This window comes from Marmota marmota, unplaced genomic scaffold, assembly GCF_001458135.2.
Source record: "Marmota marmota marmota unplaced genomic scaffold, marMar, whole genome shotgun sequence".
Taxonomy (NCBI): Eukaryota; Metazoa; Chordata; class Mammalia; order Rodentia; family Sciuridae; genus Marmota; species Marmota marmota.
Genome location: NW_026000242.1, coordinates 17,440,120 through 17,456,896, shown reverse-complemented (window position 1 = coordinate 17,456,896; position 16,777 = coordinate 17,440,120). Strand labels below are relative to the sequence as shown.

Sequence of the window (16,777 nt, the reverse complement as noted above, 5' to 3'; positions counted from 1 at the left end):
TGTTATAAAAAGAAGCAGGTTGGGCATGGAGGCTTAAAGAGAGTGCAGAGAAGCCTTAAATAATCATACAAGAGAAAGTGGTAGTGAATCAGAAAGAAAAAAATAATGCAACAATCCCTGCTGAGGCCAAAGTGCAGGAATCTATGGTAGACTCAGTACTAGAGTATGCAGTTTCCTAACCAAGTACCAATTATCAAGTTTACCCTTCCCCTTTTACACAAGCTATATCTGAGAATCCCAAACAATAAAATGGCTCTAACCTGCTACACTCATACTAAATCACACAGGTTTGGATCATCCAATACAACAATTCATTAAAATGCTTCTTTATTCAACTCTCTTTATAAGTTTATCTTTTTATTGCTTGTCCTTTTCTTGATGGCACATCTGGCAATTTTAAAAATGTAGAACAGCTCTATAAAGTTACAAATGTAAAGCTGAATTTCGAGAAAGTAAAGGAAATCTTCAGGGGCCAAGAGCTTTAGAGAACTCACCAGATTAGGTAACCAATTGGGGATTCAGTGCTCATCCAAGAACAAGAGCTTTGGGGTCAGCCAAGGCAACAAATTAGATCTTAGACTCCTTATAAAGTGTAATCATCGAAAGGTAACAATCTAATAAAGCTGGAGGAGAAAAATATCCACCATGTATACCTGAAGTCAGTTATGTCTTTTCTGTCCCCAATTGGGCTGAGTGAGGTGAGGGAAATATTTCGCCAAAAATTATCAGAGCCTTTTTCTTCATGCAGATTATATTTTGAATACACACACACACACACACACACACACACACACTGATCTATAATCTGAGAAATTATCAAAAAGTAGCCACAGGTTGGTGATTCTAGTATCATAGTATCTATTAGAACCAAATTCAAAACACTTTGTGGTAATAATTTAAGGGATTTTGGCTGATAATTATCCAGAATTGAAGGGCAATCCTCATAGGCAGTAGAACAAACCCTGAATAATGAAAAGTTAGAAATTCAAACTAGTCATAGTGAAAATGTAGAAATTTGAAGTCAATGAGTATCTATGATGCTATCGAAATGAAAAGATGGGCAGAAGTTTCATTTCACCCATGAAACATAATTGAGTTCTGGTATTACAGGGGTTTTTCTTTATTTCATACTCAAGTCATTCAAATGCAAAAAGAATTTCTGAGGATATCAAAATGCTAAAAAATGAATTTTTTCCTTAATAATGAAAAAGTATGAAAATCTTGTTTTATTTTTTAGGCTATCAGAGGTTGCAAAGCTGCTCATTAGCAATTATAATTAGATTTTCTCTTATTCAAGGAATTTTCAGTTTTATAGAAAATAAGAATTTTTTAATCTCCAAAGGAAAAATAAAGTTGTTATCAATAAATAAACTACATCTAAATTCTTCAGGTCATAATTATTTATGTTAGTGCAATCTCTTTAGAAATAGATACATTTAGAAATATATTCTCTTTAGAAATAGTTTATTTCTCTTTAGAAATAAATCGTTGGTTCTTAGCTTTTTCATTTTCTCTAAGGAAATTAAACTACTTTTGAAACAAAGTACAATAAAATAATTGGTTAGTTATAAATGAAGCAAAAGTGAATGAATGAAATAAAATAATGTTTGTTTTTATTTTAACCACTTATATTTAGTGTGGCTTATAAAGTTCTTCTAATTAGAATATCTGACTTTTATAAGGAAAACTATATTATTTCCCCCATCATATTTCCACATGAAATTATGCTACAATAGTTTATTTTATTTCCTTATATCTCCACAGATTGTGAGTGTTGGAAAGCATGTTAAAGGCTACCATTATATCATTGCAAATTTGGTAAGAATTCTTTCTTTTCTACTTTTCATATGAATCACTCATGCATTAAAACTATTTTAACCATGCCTTAAAATAATGCTACAATAAATAGTCAAACAACATTGCCTACTGTGTTTCTAACTCATGGACTATTTTACTACAATGATCATCACATTTCTAATGTAGAATTCAATATTTTTATGCAAATTAGCTGGGTATCTGCCAAAGAGACTTAAAAATTCATTGTAGTGTTTATTACTTGTCAAGTTAAATACTGGTTTGTCTGTCTAAACGATAAATGCTTCTCTATGGATGAAGATTGCCAATACTTGGGTATTTCATGAATCATCTAAACTAATAACCTATGTTCTCCAATTCAAGAAAAATATAATAATTATAACTGAATCTTTTGACTGGAAGTAATACATTTTTTAAAAACTACATCAAATTTTCACATATTACACAGAGATGGCTAATGAACAGGATACATGCACATTAATGAAGTTCTTAGAGGGCTAAGACAGGGACTCATAGATCTCTTGACAAGGCCCACTACATACTTCTTGCTAGCCCTTCAATGTCTGTGTGGGTTGGGGTATGCACTGGAATTGTCTCTGGAGGTTCATTCTCTCTTGCTTTATTAAAGTACCACCTGCCCTGAGGGCTTGATCCCCAAAGTGGCTTATCCTGGAAAAGTCAGGAATGCTTTCTCCTTTCTAATCTACCCCCATGACACATTTCTTTGGTGAGTATCTTTTGAGTGAAGTAGGAAAGAAACTAAAGGATACAAAAGAGATTCAGCTTTGTCCCTCATTTCATATAGTGAGTGGAACATCACATGTTAAGATAGAAATTTTTAGTCTTTAGTGAATAGGATTTCAGTGTGGAGCTAAGGTAATGAAATGCAGCAATAGATTGTGAGTCATTACTGTATTGCATTTCTTGAATAAACTATAATTTTGCAACTTAATGGATTATCATATAAATACTGGAAATTTTTTACTTGTCTTTTCCATTACTTTTAATAATCCAATAGATGTGTTTTATTATTTTTATAAAGATTCAAATCTTAAAGCAAATATATTCTGTCATTAATCACTATAAAAGATCCTATGATTATGGGATGTCTGTATCTACAGTGACATTATATAATGAGATTCTAATTAATTACTTTACTGCAAATAGAGGGGTTTGACATTTATTCTTTCCAAACAACAGAGTGCAGGGGAAAAAAACTCAATGTTATAAACTATCTTTCCAGAAGTGAGTTGCTGACATTGGCAACAAAAATAAATAAACCAGCACAAAATGGAAAGAATTAATATTTATAGCACTCTAATGGATAGCATAACCTGTCATAAACAGCCCTAGTAGATGGCAGCATATTTAAGCTATCCAAAATACCAACATATGAAGCAGAAAAACTCTTTTGCTTGTGGTAGCAATAGAACCATCACTTTCACTTAAAAATAAGTTTTTGTCATATGCAGTTGATATCTTTGTATCACATGATTAGATCACTGACATGAACATGTCTGTATAATATAGTGTACTCAGATAGATTCTGTTGACATTCATTTATCCCTAAAGGACTCTTAATTACAAGACCAGAGTGATTTTTGTTTCATTTGGTCAATCAATAACTATTTATTGAGAATTATGTGCATAAGAGTCTTAAATGTGAAGCCAATCAAGAATCAAAATAAAAAGCTACATTAACATTACACTTAATGTTGAAAGACTGAATGATTTCCCTAATATCTGAAAATAAGATAAGGAGGTATCTTCTCACCACTTCTATTGAATATCATACCAAGGATCCCATCAAGGTCAATTAAGTGAGAAAATAAATAAAAGGAATCCAGATTTAAAAGGAACAAGATTTTGTTATAAAAAAAATCTAAGAAATCAAAACATTATCATAAAACCAATAAGTGAGTTTAGCAGGGTTGCAGGATACAAGGTTAATAGTCAAAAATCTATTGTAAATCTACATAATAGCAGCATTCTATAATAAATGAAGAAAATAATTTCATATAAAATTTACAATTCAGATTTTATAATTTAAAAAATATGCTAATTAACCAACTCTTCAAGACTGATTTAATATGTAAGAACTGATTTTTCAAAGAGCAATTCTTACTGGTTGCCTTTGGCTATAAATATTCCAGAAGATTTAAAATATTCTTTTGAAATATTCTAACAAATATTTTAAGTACAATGTTGAAAATCAAAGCAGAAAGTGTAAAGTCCAACCTATATTTATCAAAAAGGGAAGAATGAAACTAGCAGACATCAATATGAGAGCAATTGTATCATCAATTTATAAACATGAATTTTGTAAAAGCCAAGAACATCCCTTATTTACACAAGTTAAACTCCCTGGAGAAACAATTTAAATCTAAGTACCCTTTAGAGTCTTTTAAGGTGATAATCCTCTCAGCCAAGAATCAATGTAAAGAAGGTCACAGAAATATTGACTTCCCAAGGGTCATTAAACTCTTTGGCTGAAAAAAAAAAGACAGATTCCAAGTATTTAAATAAAATAATATTCAGTTTATTTATGACTAAGGCTGCAAGTAAGTTGGAAATTCTGTTTTGCATTGCTTTAGTCTGCCTTGTCATTATCTGAGTTGAAGTTATCTTCCTTAATTAACTATCATCCTCATACAGCTCATACAGCAGTCTGTCCTGACAAAAAGGAAATCATTTTTTTACATGCAGTGATCTCCCTAGCCTTTGCAAATATCAGCAGTGTGCTATTATCTCATTTCTAGCCAGATTAAAAGAAATGATAATCCCTTCTCATATTACTCAGGCCACACACAGCCTGCAGTGGGTCTAATAAGCTCCACAGGAAGTTGACATCATCTGACGGGCTTGAACTATGCTGATAGCTAAAGGAAGGAGTACAGCTCTCCCTGATTCTTGAAATTTCTCGATGACCTTCACTGCCACTGTCATTAACTGTTGCATATTAAGAATAAGTAACACAAGGAAAGGGAGATTGCTAGAATCTCTTTATCTTTTCTGTGTCCTGTATATGATTTGTATGTGGGCATATGTATGTTTTATTTCAATACACCAACCATCTAGCGGTACTAGAAAAGAATATTGTTTCTCAATAGATTGTGTTCTCTTCCAGGATATAGAAGTAGGAATATGTTATCTGTCAGTTCATGTAGTCTGGTTTTTTTTTTTTTATGTCATTGTTGTTTTGTTGTTGTGTTGTTGTTGTTGTTGTTGTTTCTCAGAGACTGAAGTAAGGAAATCAATTTCTTAGTCCTTACAGTTTCTCTTTTCTAGTTCTTTCACTGATCTGCCAGTTATTTTTTTAAACACAGGCATGATTGTATCATTTCCCTGCTTAATTTTTTTTCCATGGTCCCAGACTGCAAATATAGTTAAAGACATCAGACCCTTTATGATATGCTGTCCTGTGGACTTGCAGCCCTACCTGCTAATACTTGTCTCACCTCTCCATAGGACTTTCGTTTCTCTAAAATGACATACTGTCTAACTCTGAGTCATTGCCCCAGTTTTCACAATCTTCTACCAGAATAAGCATTCTAAAGTGAAGCATTGCTCTACTTAAATTCTTTAGGATCAACTCTTTGTACTATTTAATGCAAATAGCCCTTTAAGGTTTTTATCACCCTTATCAAGTGTGGTGGTGCATACCTGTAATCCCAGGAACTGGAAAGGCTGAAGCAAGAGGAACACACGTTGGAAGTCAACCTCAGCAATTTAGCAAAACCCTGTCTCAAAATAAAAAATAAGGAGGGCTGGGGATATAGCTCAGTGTTAAAGCACCCTTAGTGCTTTAACATGCACACACACACACACACACACACACACACACACACACACACACACACTCCCCAGTACCACAGGGAAAAAAAGAAATGACTTTATTCCTACTCAATGCAGAGCCCACCCCATGTGTAACTGTTCTCCTAATCAAACTGACTCCCAAACACCTGCTTTTCTCTTGGAAGCTTTAGCTTGGCCACTGTCTCTACTTCAAAGCATTTGTCCCACCCAATCTTAATTAATTGTTACAGCCATTTCTTTTTGAAAGCAGTCCTTAAGTACCATGATGATGACCCCTTTTCTGTGTTCAACATCACCTTTTGCCTTTGATAGTATGTCATTGGTGTTGGTGAAGGCTTCTTTCTCCTTTATCAAAACCTCCTTTGAAGCAAGTACTGTCCAACAGCCTGTAGCACAACTGTGAATAAGGCATTAGCACACCGCAGGCTCTTTAAGATGTTGTTCCTACAATGTCTATGAAACAGGTCTTTTTCCTTCCTCTTTATCTGTTCAACTTCTGCTTTTCCTCCAGAACCCAGCTATGGTCATTGTGTTTGTTTTGTTACTATAATTATTTTAATTAGTCCTTAAAAATAGATGTTTATTTTATAGACTGGAAAATGAGGGTCAGTATAATTTACCCAATATCACACAGACCATTAAGTCTCAAAGACAAATTTGAAGCTCTGGCCTGTCTACTTGCAAAAATTAAATAAATTCACTAATGAATAAATAACATATGAGTTATTTAAACTCCCAGGGAAATGCCACACAGTGACAATAATGCCACAAAGTGACCATTCATTTAAGCATCCCCCACATCACCCTGAGGGGAATCTGGCTTTGGACATTGCTCGGTATTGATATTCACTCCTCCTTCACAGTTATGTGGCCATCCACAGCAACAAGGCATTTGTTCCACCTGCAAGGCAAAGTCAGAATCTTGCAATCACTTGAATTTTTAATTTTTTAAAAATATATTCATTTAATATATAGGAAAACACCTGGTTCTGACATAAAGAAATTCAAAACTATAACATGTTTAGGGTATATAATTAAAGACTAACTAAACCTATGCTTCACCTCTCCCTTATCACATCACACACACACACACACACACACACACACACACACACACACACAACCTGCCACATACATGTAATATACTACTCATGTCTCACCTACAAAGCAAACAAATATACAGAGAGCAAAGTGACTTGTCTGCATTTATATGTATGGTTTATTTCAGAATGGGGCCTAGAAACAGTGCCCCAGATTACCAATCTAACACATTTTTATTCAGGCAATTCAAGTCCAGTGACTCCAGTTAAAGATTTTACCAACTTGGCAATATTGTTTTACATTTTTCTTTCTGCTTCCTATGTTTCAACTTTTCTGCATGGAGCAGGTCTCACTCCACCATCTACATGTACATCAAAAGCACATACTTTAAGTCCATTCCTTCAAACTAATTTTTAAAAGATGAGGAGAGAGAATTTCCCCATTCTGTTTGATGTTCCTTCTGCAAACTGCACCGGAACTTTCTTGATATGATTTAGTCAACCTGTGAACCTGAAATTCAAAGAAGCAGAAAATTTGCATGAATTAGATAAAACTTAAAGGATGAACATTTAGTAAATATCAGTGATGTGATTGGACCTACAGATTAACATGGTCAGCAGGATAACTGATGCTAATAATTTTAAACATTTCCCCCTCTCCCCCTAGAGAATGTGTGAATTGCAAATGGAAATTTAAGGAAAACTAAGATGGGAATTAATCTGGAAAGGTCATTAACCATGGTTAAATACAAGCAATTTAGTAGCCAATTTCAACAGGTAGAGGGCCTTTCTTCTGATCACCCAGCCCTAAAGAGAATTTGCTTAAGACACTCACCCACTGATTTCCCCCTGACTGCAGAGTAAATGATTTTATGACATTGTTGCCCCAGAACTTTCAGTTCCACAATATTATATGGATACAAACTGAAACTTAATGGCTACTAAAGTAACTGTTTCCAAGGAAACTGCTTTTCTGTCTAGATCCTATCCATTTTCTATATAAAATTTTAAGAAAATATATGAAAGAGAAAATATTTCCTGTACTAGAACAGACATAGCAAAAATTAACTAAGCCACCCACCATTCATTCAAATCATAAGTAAAATGAGTTTATCGTGACAAGGTAATTCTTCCCTTATCTTCAGTGTAACAATAGGATGGAATAAGAGAAATGTAGGCTGTTGTTTATTAGACAGGCTTTACATCAGATGGTTTTTTTTTTTTTCTGAAGGCTGCAGCTTTGCCTGAGTGTCTTGCAGCTGTGGATAATGCTATAAAAGGCTTGACAGACCTTCCATTTCAGCCATGGCTGAAAGAAAATAATATTGTCATCAATTAGCAACCGATGCAACAGTTAAATTACTGTGCCTTTTTAGAAAATATTGAAATTATTTGCCTGCCTGTGGGTTTGCACTATACTCTGGTAAAAGCAAACAAATGTTCAACTGACATTTTAGTAGCTAAAGATTGATGGTCAGTGTTTTTCCCATTTCCAAAACATAGATTTGCTTTCTGCTATCTACTTTATTTCTCAATGAAATCAGAATGTTACTGATTATCTGTCAAAGTAGCTGGCATATAAAAAGGCATGAAATAAATATCTGTTGAGTGAATGAATTAATAATTGCTATCAATTACTGAATTCAAATCTGATGTGCTAGTTACTTTTGAATAATCCTTCTCACTTTGCATGTAGGAAGCCTAAGTTAGAAAGTAACAAAGGTGGGATTCAAAGGCAGGGCTATTATTTTATTTTATTTTTGATGGTATTATGGTGCCTTTGCCAGGGCTTTGATAATTAATAAAATTAAAACACATCTTTGTGCACAGAAACATAAGAGCTGGGCAAAACCACATATGCCTGTAATCCCAGTGACTTAGGAGGCTGAAGCAAAAGAATCACAAGTTCAAAACCAGCCTTGGCACCTTAGAGACACCTTGTCATAAAATAAAAAATAAAAGGCTTGGGGATGTAACTTAGTGGTTAAGTACCCCTGGGTTCAATCTCCCAAACCAAAAAGAAAAAGAATTATGAGGATAGGAAAGATGGTGGAATGAGATGGATATCATTACCCTAGGTACATGTGTGACTGCATGAATGGTGCGTCTCTATACCATGTATAACCAGATAATTGAAATGTTGCACTCCATTTGTGTATGATAAATTGAAATGCATTCTGCTACCATATACAACTAAGTAGAAAAAATTAAAAAGAAAAGAAAAGGAAAGAAGGAAGGAAGGAATAAAGCAAGAAGGAAATAAAGAAAATACACAGGAGCATAAGATGAAAACTGAAAAGTCGGTGTTTCAATGGATTAGACAAAGGGGACTGAATGGAAGGGAAGAGAGGGGAGATGGGAATAGGAAAGACAGAATGAATCAGACATACTTTCCTATGTTCATATATAAATAAACAACCAGTGTAAGTCCACATCATGTACAACCACAAGAATGGTAACTTAATACTCCATGTATGTATAATATGCCCAAATATACTCTACTGTCATGCATATCTAAAAACAAAAATAAAATAAACAAATAAAAACAGTATCAACACCATGATTTTAGTTAATCATTCTCCTATTGAGAACACCCAGATTGTTTCTAGGTCTTGCCATTCCAAATTATCCTGCAATAAATTTCCTTGTATATATATTTTTAAAATCCTTTACAAAACACTAAAAGAAAATAAAGCAAAAAGCAATGACAGATGCTCCAAGCCTGTTTATGTGTGCACGTATGTGCACGTGTATGTGTGTGTGTGAGAGTGTGGTTCACTTTCCCTGAGCTAATAATGTTTTGGGCTTCATCAGTTTACTTCCTTAATATGCATTTTCCCTCTTCCTGCTTTGAGTGCATATTTTTGTAAGACACTTTAAATTCTTAATGGAGAAAAGGGGCTAGGTATAAAAGAAAGGAAGGAAGGAAAGCAGAAAGAAAGGAAGAGAGGGAAGATGGGAAGGAGGAGATATAATTGATACACAACAGAAAACAACTGATCAATCAATAGAAAATTAATAGCTTTCTAGAATTTTTGAAACCCAGGTTACTATTTCTATGCCAAAAATATAACACCCCTTTTCCTCCAGGCTTCTTCATTCCACCCAGTGGAAACCATTTTTTTTCCCACAACACAGGAACCCATGCATGGCCTTGCTTGCTCTCCTCTCTTGCAGTAATGTATCCCAGGATTCTCAGGATGGTAGTAACTAACATAATCAAAGTTTTTTATATTCTCTGGTTCAAATTCCCAGCTCTCTCTGCTTTTAGACCACTTTACAATTAAACCAAAAACCCTTAAAATGACTTCGCCTATCAGCGACACAGAATGTCATTATACCTTGATATTGCCTTTATATAATACACATTTGCACATATCTGTATCAGAGGACAATTACGTCCTGAACAGGAGACTTTTTGATGTTGTTTTATTTGTCTCCCATACCCTCATGCATTCATAGAAGCATCCAAGAAATACTTGTGTTGAGCTAAACTGAAAATATTTATATGCTTTTTCATGTATTGGATTTTGACTGACAGATTTAATGCCTACAGTGGCATAATTCAATAGCTGACAACTAGCCATTGCTCTATTAGAAATCTGTTAAAATATATCTTAGTCATTAATTTGTGCTACTATTAAAGAATTGAAATGTATCATTATGAAGTAAATTTAACAACTTTTTCTATGGATTTTATAGGGATTCAAGGACATTTCACTTGAGAGGTTTATACATGGTGGAGCCAATGTGACAGGATTCCAGTTGGTAGATTTTAATACACCTATGGTAACCAAATTAATGGATCGCTGGAAGAAACTAGATCAGAGAGAGTATCCAGGATCTGAGACTCCCCCAAAGGTATTTGTTTGTTTTTATTTCATGTACTGTTAGTATTTTTAAAATTTATGATAAAAAGTTCATTATACAGTTTCTCTAACATTTCATCAGATATGGCATGGCTCGGGAAAGCAACTCTTTGGTATTATACTGCACTGCCCAAGCAAAATTTCTAAATTTCTGTATTTAAGGGTTTTTTAGATATTAACTCAAACAGTTCCCTATTATTATAACTTTATTTTTGAACATCCAATTTACTTATAGGTCATTGTTTTCTAACTATTTCAAATGTGAATGGCCACTATTAATTTTTCTACCTTGATAATAACTATATCTGCAAAATGATTATTTATAAAGAGTAGAAATATTGGGAAATTGGTAGAAATGCAAAATGTAGAACTTTTGCAAAAATTATTTTTAAAAATAACAGTAAAAGTCATATTCATTGACTCTTTCTCTGACAAACACTACATGTTGTGTTTGTTAATATTTTCAAAGGAAGCTGGTAAATTTCTGGTAATGAGTACATTTTTTCTCATCAAAAATGACAGCTGATTTTCTAAGACATCATTAAATAATGGCATAACATATCAACTCCAGTTTTGTGAGCTCCCACATAATAAGACATCATCACCATCAATATTTACTAATCTCTCACTGACAGTGTTTTTCAGTAGAGACTTAAAACACAATTTGGTCGTTCAAGCACAGACTAAGATCTACTCGCAGAGAGTCTCAGCTATTCCATTTCTTAATTATAAAATTTTTCATACTGCTACTGTCAACTTCCCCACTACCATATTGGGATCTGGATGGTTAGCCTATAAAAATCATGGAGGGCTGGGGATGTGGCTCAAGCTGTAGCGCGCTAGCCTGGCATGCGCAGGGCGCTGGGTTCAATCCTCAGCACCACATAAAAATAAAATAAAGATGTTGTGTCCACCGAAAACTAAAAAATGAATATTCAAAAAATTCTCTCTCTTTCTTTCTCTCTCTCTCTCTCTCTCTCTCTAAAAAAAAAAAAAAATCATGGAATTTCAAAACAAAGCATTTATTGGGAATTCACTCTGCCAAGCACTGCATTCCTACTTTCTGATATTGAAGATTAATACATGCAAGAAGTTAAATGGATATGTTAACTGGCTATCCTCAAATTGAGGACCAAATTCATGAAATACTAGCATAGAATCGTTTTTAATGTCTCCTGTTTGACAATCTCCATCTAGACTTGTCTGGGCCACAGCTTGGTTTATGGCATTTGTGATAATCTACTTTGTTGACATCTATTTAAATTTAAGCCAATTTTCAATATTTTCACAAACACAGCTTTTATGACACAATATAATAGATATCAAATATATATGCATATAAATATATGTAATTTTTCATAGCTCTTGTCATGATTCTATGCATTTAGAAGCCAATTATTAAATATATACAGTCAATTTTCAGTATTTATGATAGTTATATAAAGTCTCTACAAATAATGAATCTGCAAATATGAAGCCATTGCACTTAGGAGAATATAGGGTTACCTTTTGTGAGCCTCTGGATATAACCTTTTCATCAACCAGTCAATGCATAACCTTGGTTTATGTGTTTCTGTTTAATGTGTCCTTGACTCATTATCATTGCACTAAAGGCCAGCCACTCTATAACTTGTGCCTTAATAAAGCTTGTTTAACATTCATATTTTCTTCATAAACACATCACAACCTTCTTACACTTAGAAATATTAGACAGCACTCAACACTATGCTTTAGGTCCATTTTAAACAGTAAAATTATCAACAAAAAGCACAAAATTGGCAAAAACAGCACTAAATAGACCACAGAAAGGCTATTTGCTTCCAATATGTGAGCAGAAACAAGAAAAGGAAGTGTTTCCTTGTTCAATCACAACTGGGAATTTGCAATGTTTAGTGAATTCAGATTTTTACTACTCCATACATGACCACAAATAACCAAAAAAAAAAGGATTGCCAGTATTGATTTGAGGATCACAAAAGAAATACTAGCAAGTAGGCAAGTTTAAAAACACAGAATCTGCAAATAATGAGGATCAATTGTAATTAATTGTTTAGTTTTTCAGCCAAGATTAACAACATGATTTCTGATATTAAAACATATCTGCTTTAAACAATCTTCTGGAATAAATATCTTCCACCAATGCAGGCTAAACAATTCCTATTTCATGACCCTGTGCTCTCTTTCCAATGCTCCAATCAGAACTGCCCCTATGCTTGTCTCACTCCAGGACTGGGATTCCATTTCCATTGTCCTCCACCTTCATTTCTGCCTGTCCAGATCCAACCATCTTCCAAAGCTTTATCTCAATTTCAATTTCTCTTTGAAACTTTTTCTTTTTTCTCCAGTAAATGTCCATTTCTTTCTCCTTTGTACTCTCCATAATATTTGAGTGTGTAATTCTCACCAAGGATTTAACATTATTTCTTTGCATACTTACTGTTTCACAACTATTAACTCCTTTGGGGCAATAACCATCTATCACTCTCCTTTGTCATTCTTCCAGTTCCTACCCACCGTTTCAGTACATCTTTCTTAGAGTTCTCAAATATGATACAAAATTTCATCCTGGAAAAGACCATGGCATATAGTTGTTGTTATCTTTTCTTATTTAACTCCTCTGTTTAATGTTTCATAACTGAAAAAAAAAAGGGGGTTTCACATTTTCTTCCATTCGTCCATGAGTAGCAGAATTAGAATTCATCTCAGTTCTTTCTTTTCAAAGCCCACATTCTTTCCACTTAGTATGATTCTGCTCATCTCTGTCTTATACCCTGGAAAACAGAACTCCTCCCACCATTCTGATCATTGGTTAGAGCTGTAAATAACTCTAAGCCAAGATCAAGTTTTTCCAAATATTTATTTAATAGGGATTTTCTAGATGCCATCTAGAAGTTGTGTGCCCATAATTGTGGTTTCCTGGGTTGTAATACAATAAGGCACATGGAAAAGGGCTACCTCCCTTGAAAAGGGAAAACTTATTTGAACTACAGCTTCTATCTATCTACCAGTTCTATGACCTGTCAAAGCCCAGGTCTTTGCTGCTCTGACTGCCTCCTTTGCTAATGCTCCACCCTGTGTGATACCTGTTCTTTCTTCTAGTGTACTTGTTTCACAAAAATGGATAAACTTTTTAAAACCACAGCAAGTGCGTTTGATTTTTGATGTCATCTCTTCTTAGTTTCTTTCTTCCTACTGAAAAAGCAACAGTGTATTTCTTTTTTTCTCTCTGTAGATCATGAAATACTGGTAATTCATTTTTCTCTTGACCTTCATGCCTTTGGCAAGTTTCACTTTATTTATTTTTTATTTTCTTGTCCTATATAAAGATGATTTGATGACTTTCTCTACTCAAAGATGCATTGGTTTGGACAGTCGTGCCATATTTATGTTGATACATCACCTTGCTAATCACCTGAATGTCCTTCAGCTATCCTACCCCAGTTTTGAGGGGGAGTACATATTCTTAAGTTTATTTTTCTTTTATTTTTTATCATGTCCTTTACATATATACAGCAAGTCTTTTACTTTACATGAATCTTAATAAATCCTAATACAAGCCTAATGGTTAGGTCCTCTACTATTGAAAGGTTCTGCATTAGAACTTATTTTTATATGTAATTTAGATTTTCTCTTCCCTGGAATAGTGATTGCTCTGTCATATTGCCTATGTTTACTTTCTACAATTGAAATTTCTTCATTTGCAAGTAAAAATCAAAATCATCCTCCACTTTCCACAGCACAAATCTACTCTCATACAGGTGGAGGTGGTATTCATCACATGGAAATGGCCATATGGAATTTCTGAAAGAGATGACAGTTTTTGTCATGCTTAGTCATTGATGCTCAGCCTTGCACCAAGAAAAATGTATCCTGCTTCCCATGTGTTTGGTAACTCTCTAATCAAATTCTTCCAAATGTAACCCCCTATTGTTTTCATTTTCAGCTTAAACAAATTACTGAGTCTTTTGTCATGTCTTCTCTTACCTTAATAATTTTTCCTGGGGAATTCACTGTTTTTTGCAAAGAAGCAGGGGTGGTCATTGGAAAGCAGATGGTCTATGCTTTGTCTCTGCACTTTGATCCAAGATTATAATGGAAACTTACAAGAAATGATTTAACCCTCCTGAATGATCCTTGTTCATATTTAGTGCAGTAACTGGTGAATACACATTTGTTGAGCAAGGAGATGTAATTTCTGGCATCATATTTTTGAATAACAACAAACAATCCCATTAATTCTTCTGGAAGACTGAACAAAGATACACACTTCAAGTCATTATAGATAAATTAAATCTCAGAGAATCCCTATAGACATTTTGGGGAAGGAATAGCATAAAACAGCCCAGCACTCCTGGAGCTTACCAACTGCAACAGACAAGGAAGATTCCAAGAATGCTGAACCTAGGATTTTGTTATTCCACTGCTGTTTATATTTGGACACAACAGAAAGTCTTCATCTGAGGTCTTGTTTCTCCCATCTGATGGAATCTGTTTAATACCCTCCATTTTTCAGAATTTGTTTTTGCCTTTTTAATTAGGGTGATAAGATTTGGCATACAGTCTTTGTATTTAAGTGACAGTACAAATTTTTGAGGCTAGAGTGAATCAGTCATCATTAATCTCATCATCCTCCAGACACTGGGCTTTGTCATTGAGCCCACAGAACCCACAGACCATTTCTAGAGTTAAATAACCTTTTTAACATTTACCATTATAATCACTTCCATTCGATTAGTACACTTCTGCCCTGACTTATGACGGAGTCCTGGTGATGGCTGAAACATTCCGAAGCCTCAGAAGGCAGAAAATCGATATCTCAAGGAGAGGAAATGCTGGAGATTGTCTGGCAAACCCTGCTGCCCCATGGGGCCAGGGAATTGACATGGAGAGGACACTCAAACAGGTAACTCGCACTTTTATTAAGCTTAATTTATGTGACAATCTTGTTTAAGTGAAATGTTCAAGTAAGCTGACTAATTTTTCTGAGCATAAATGCATATTTACGATTGCCGATTTAATAAGTCAAGGGATCATTATCTTTTTCTAAATGCAGAGTAAAAATTTTGATGCTTTAATCTTAACATACCAGCATAGTCAGAGCAAGCAGGGTTGTGATATAGTAATCCCCCCATCCCTGTGGCTCAAAAATCAAAGGAGCTTTGCTCACTAGCCACACTCTACATTAGCAAGGGCTCTCTGCCCACTATAGTCACTCAGGGGCTCAGGCTGGCAAAACAGCTGTCATCTTGATTGCTGCAAAGGAAAAAAGATTCTTACAGGCAGGTTTTGAATTGGCAGTTAAATGCTGTACGTGGCTCATCACATCTGTTTACAATTTATATATCAGAAAGAATTACATAATGCTAGCTAACCAGAAGGTACTCAGGAAGTACAAGCCTACCTTGGGCCCAGAATGTAGAAGAACAAGAAATATTTGGCAAACACAGCTAATGACTACTTCAGAAGATCTTTAAATTGTCACCTTGTATTAAGTAATCAATTTATTTTGTTCTTTTATAATTATATGGATACCATTTTTCAAATAATGCTATATATTATATCAGAATGTTACATATATAAATATTATAATTTAAAAGTTTTTAAATGCCATGGTAAAGCATAAGTAAAAGTGAATGAAAAGGAAATTTGGGATCAAATGTACTTGAATTTTTTCAAAAATACATTCAACTTTTTAGTTTCTTATATCTTGGTATTATCAAGGAGAAAATATGATCTGACATGGGAATAAGGGTATCTAATATATTACGTAGATACGTAGATAAAATTGAAAACTAGCTGTAAACAAATGACATTTCTATTCTATAAAGAATACTTCAATATTGAGGAAGAATCTTGTTGTTAAAAGGGAAACTTTACAATATAAAAAGAAATGAAGTGTATTCATCTTCTAGGTATAAAGCAGAATCACTTTTACCTCAATGTGATATCCCTCTTTCAGGTTCTAACTCCAAAACTCAAATGCTCAATGGCATTCCAGTGAGTGGTTTTAGCTTATAGTTCCACACAGTGTGTGGTCATAAGCCCAGCAGCTGAAGTTGAGATTTCTAGTAGTGAAGTGGCAAACAAATACATGCATAGGTTTTCTTTTTCTCATAGGTTCGGATTCAAGGGCTGACTGGGAATGTTCAGTTTGACCACTATGGACGTAGAGTAAATTACACAATGGATGTGTTTGAGCTAAAGAGCACAGGACCTCGAAAGGTAAGCCACTATCAA

At 34.2% G+C, this 16,777-nt stretch overlaps 1 protein-coding gene across 8 annotated transcripts in view; it reads left to right on the top strand.

The window, feature by feature from the left end:
• Positions 1 to 16,777, top strand: part of Gria4 (glutamate ionotropic receptor AMPA type subunit 4) — a 344,863-nt gene that overhangs the window by 262,656 nt on the left and 65,430 nt on the right. For all 8 annotated transcript variants that reach the window (XM_048795827.1, XM_048795822.1, XM_015489929.2 and 5 more), the window contains 4 exons: positions 1,765 to 1,818; positions 10,374 to 10,532; positions 15,276 to 15,443; positions 16,658 to 16,762. In XM_048795827.1, the coding sequence (XP_048651784.1) occupies positions 1,765 to 1,818; positions 10,374 to 10,532; positions 15,276 to 15,443; positions 16,658 to 16,762 (486 nt within the window). The remainder of the gene's footprint in view (positions 1 to 1,764; positions 1,819 to 10,373; positions 10,533 to 15,275; positions 15,444 to 16,657; positions 16,763 to 16,777) is intronic.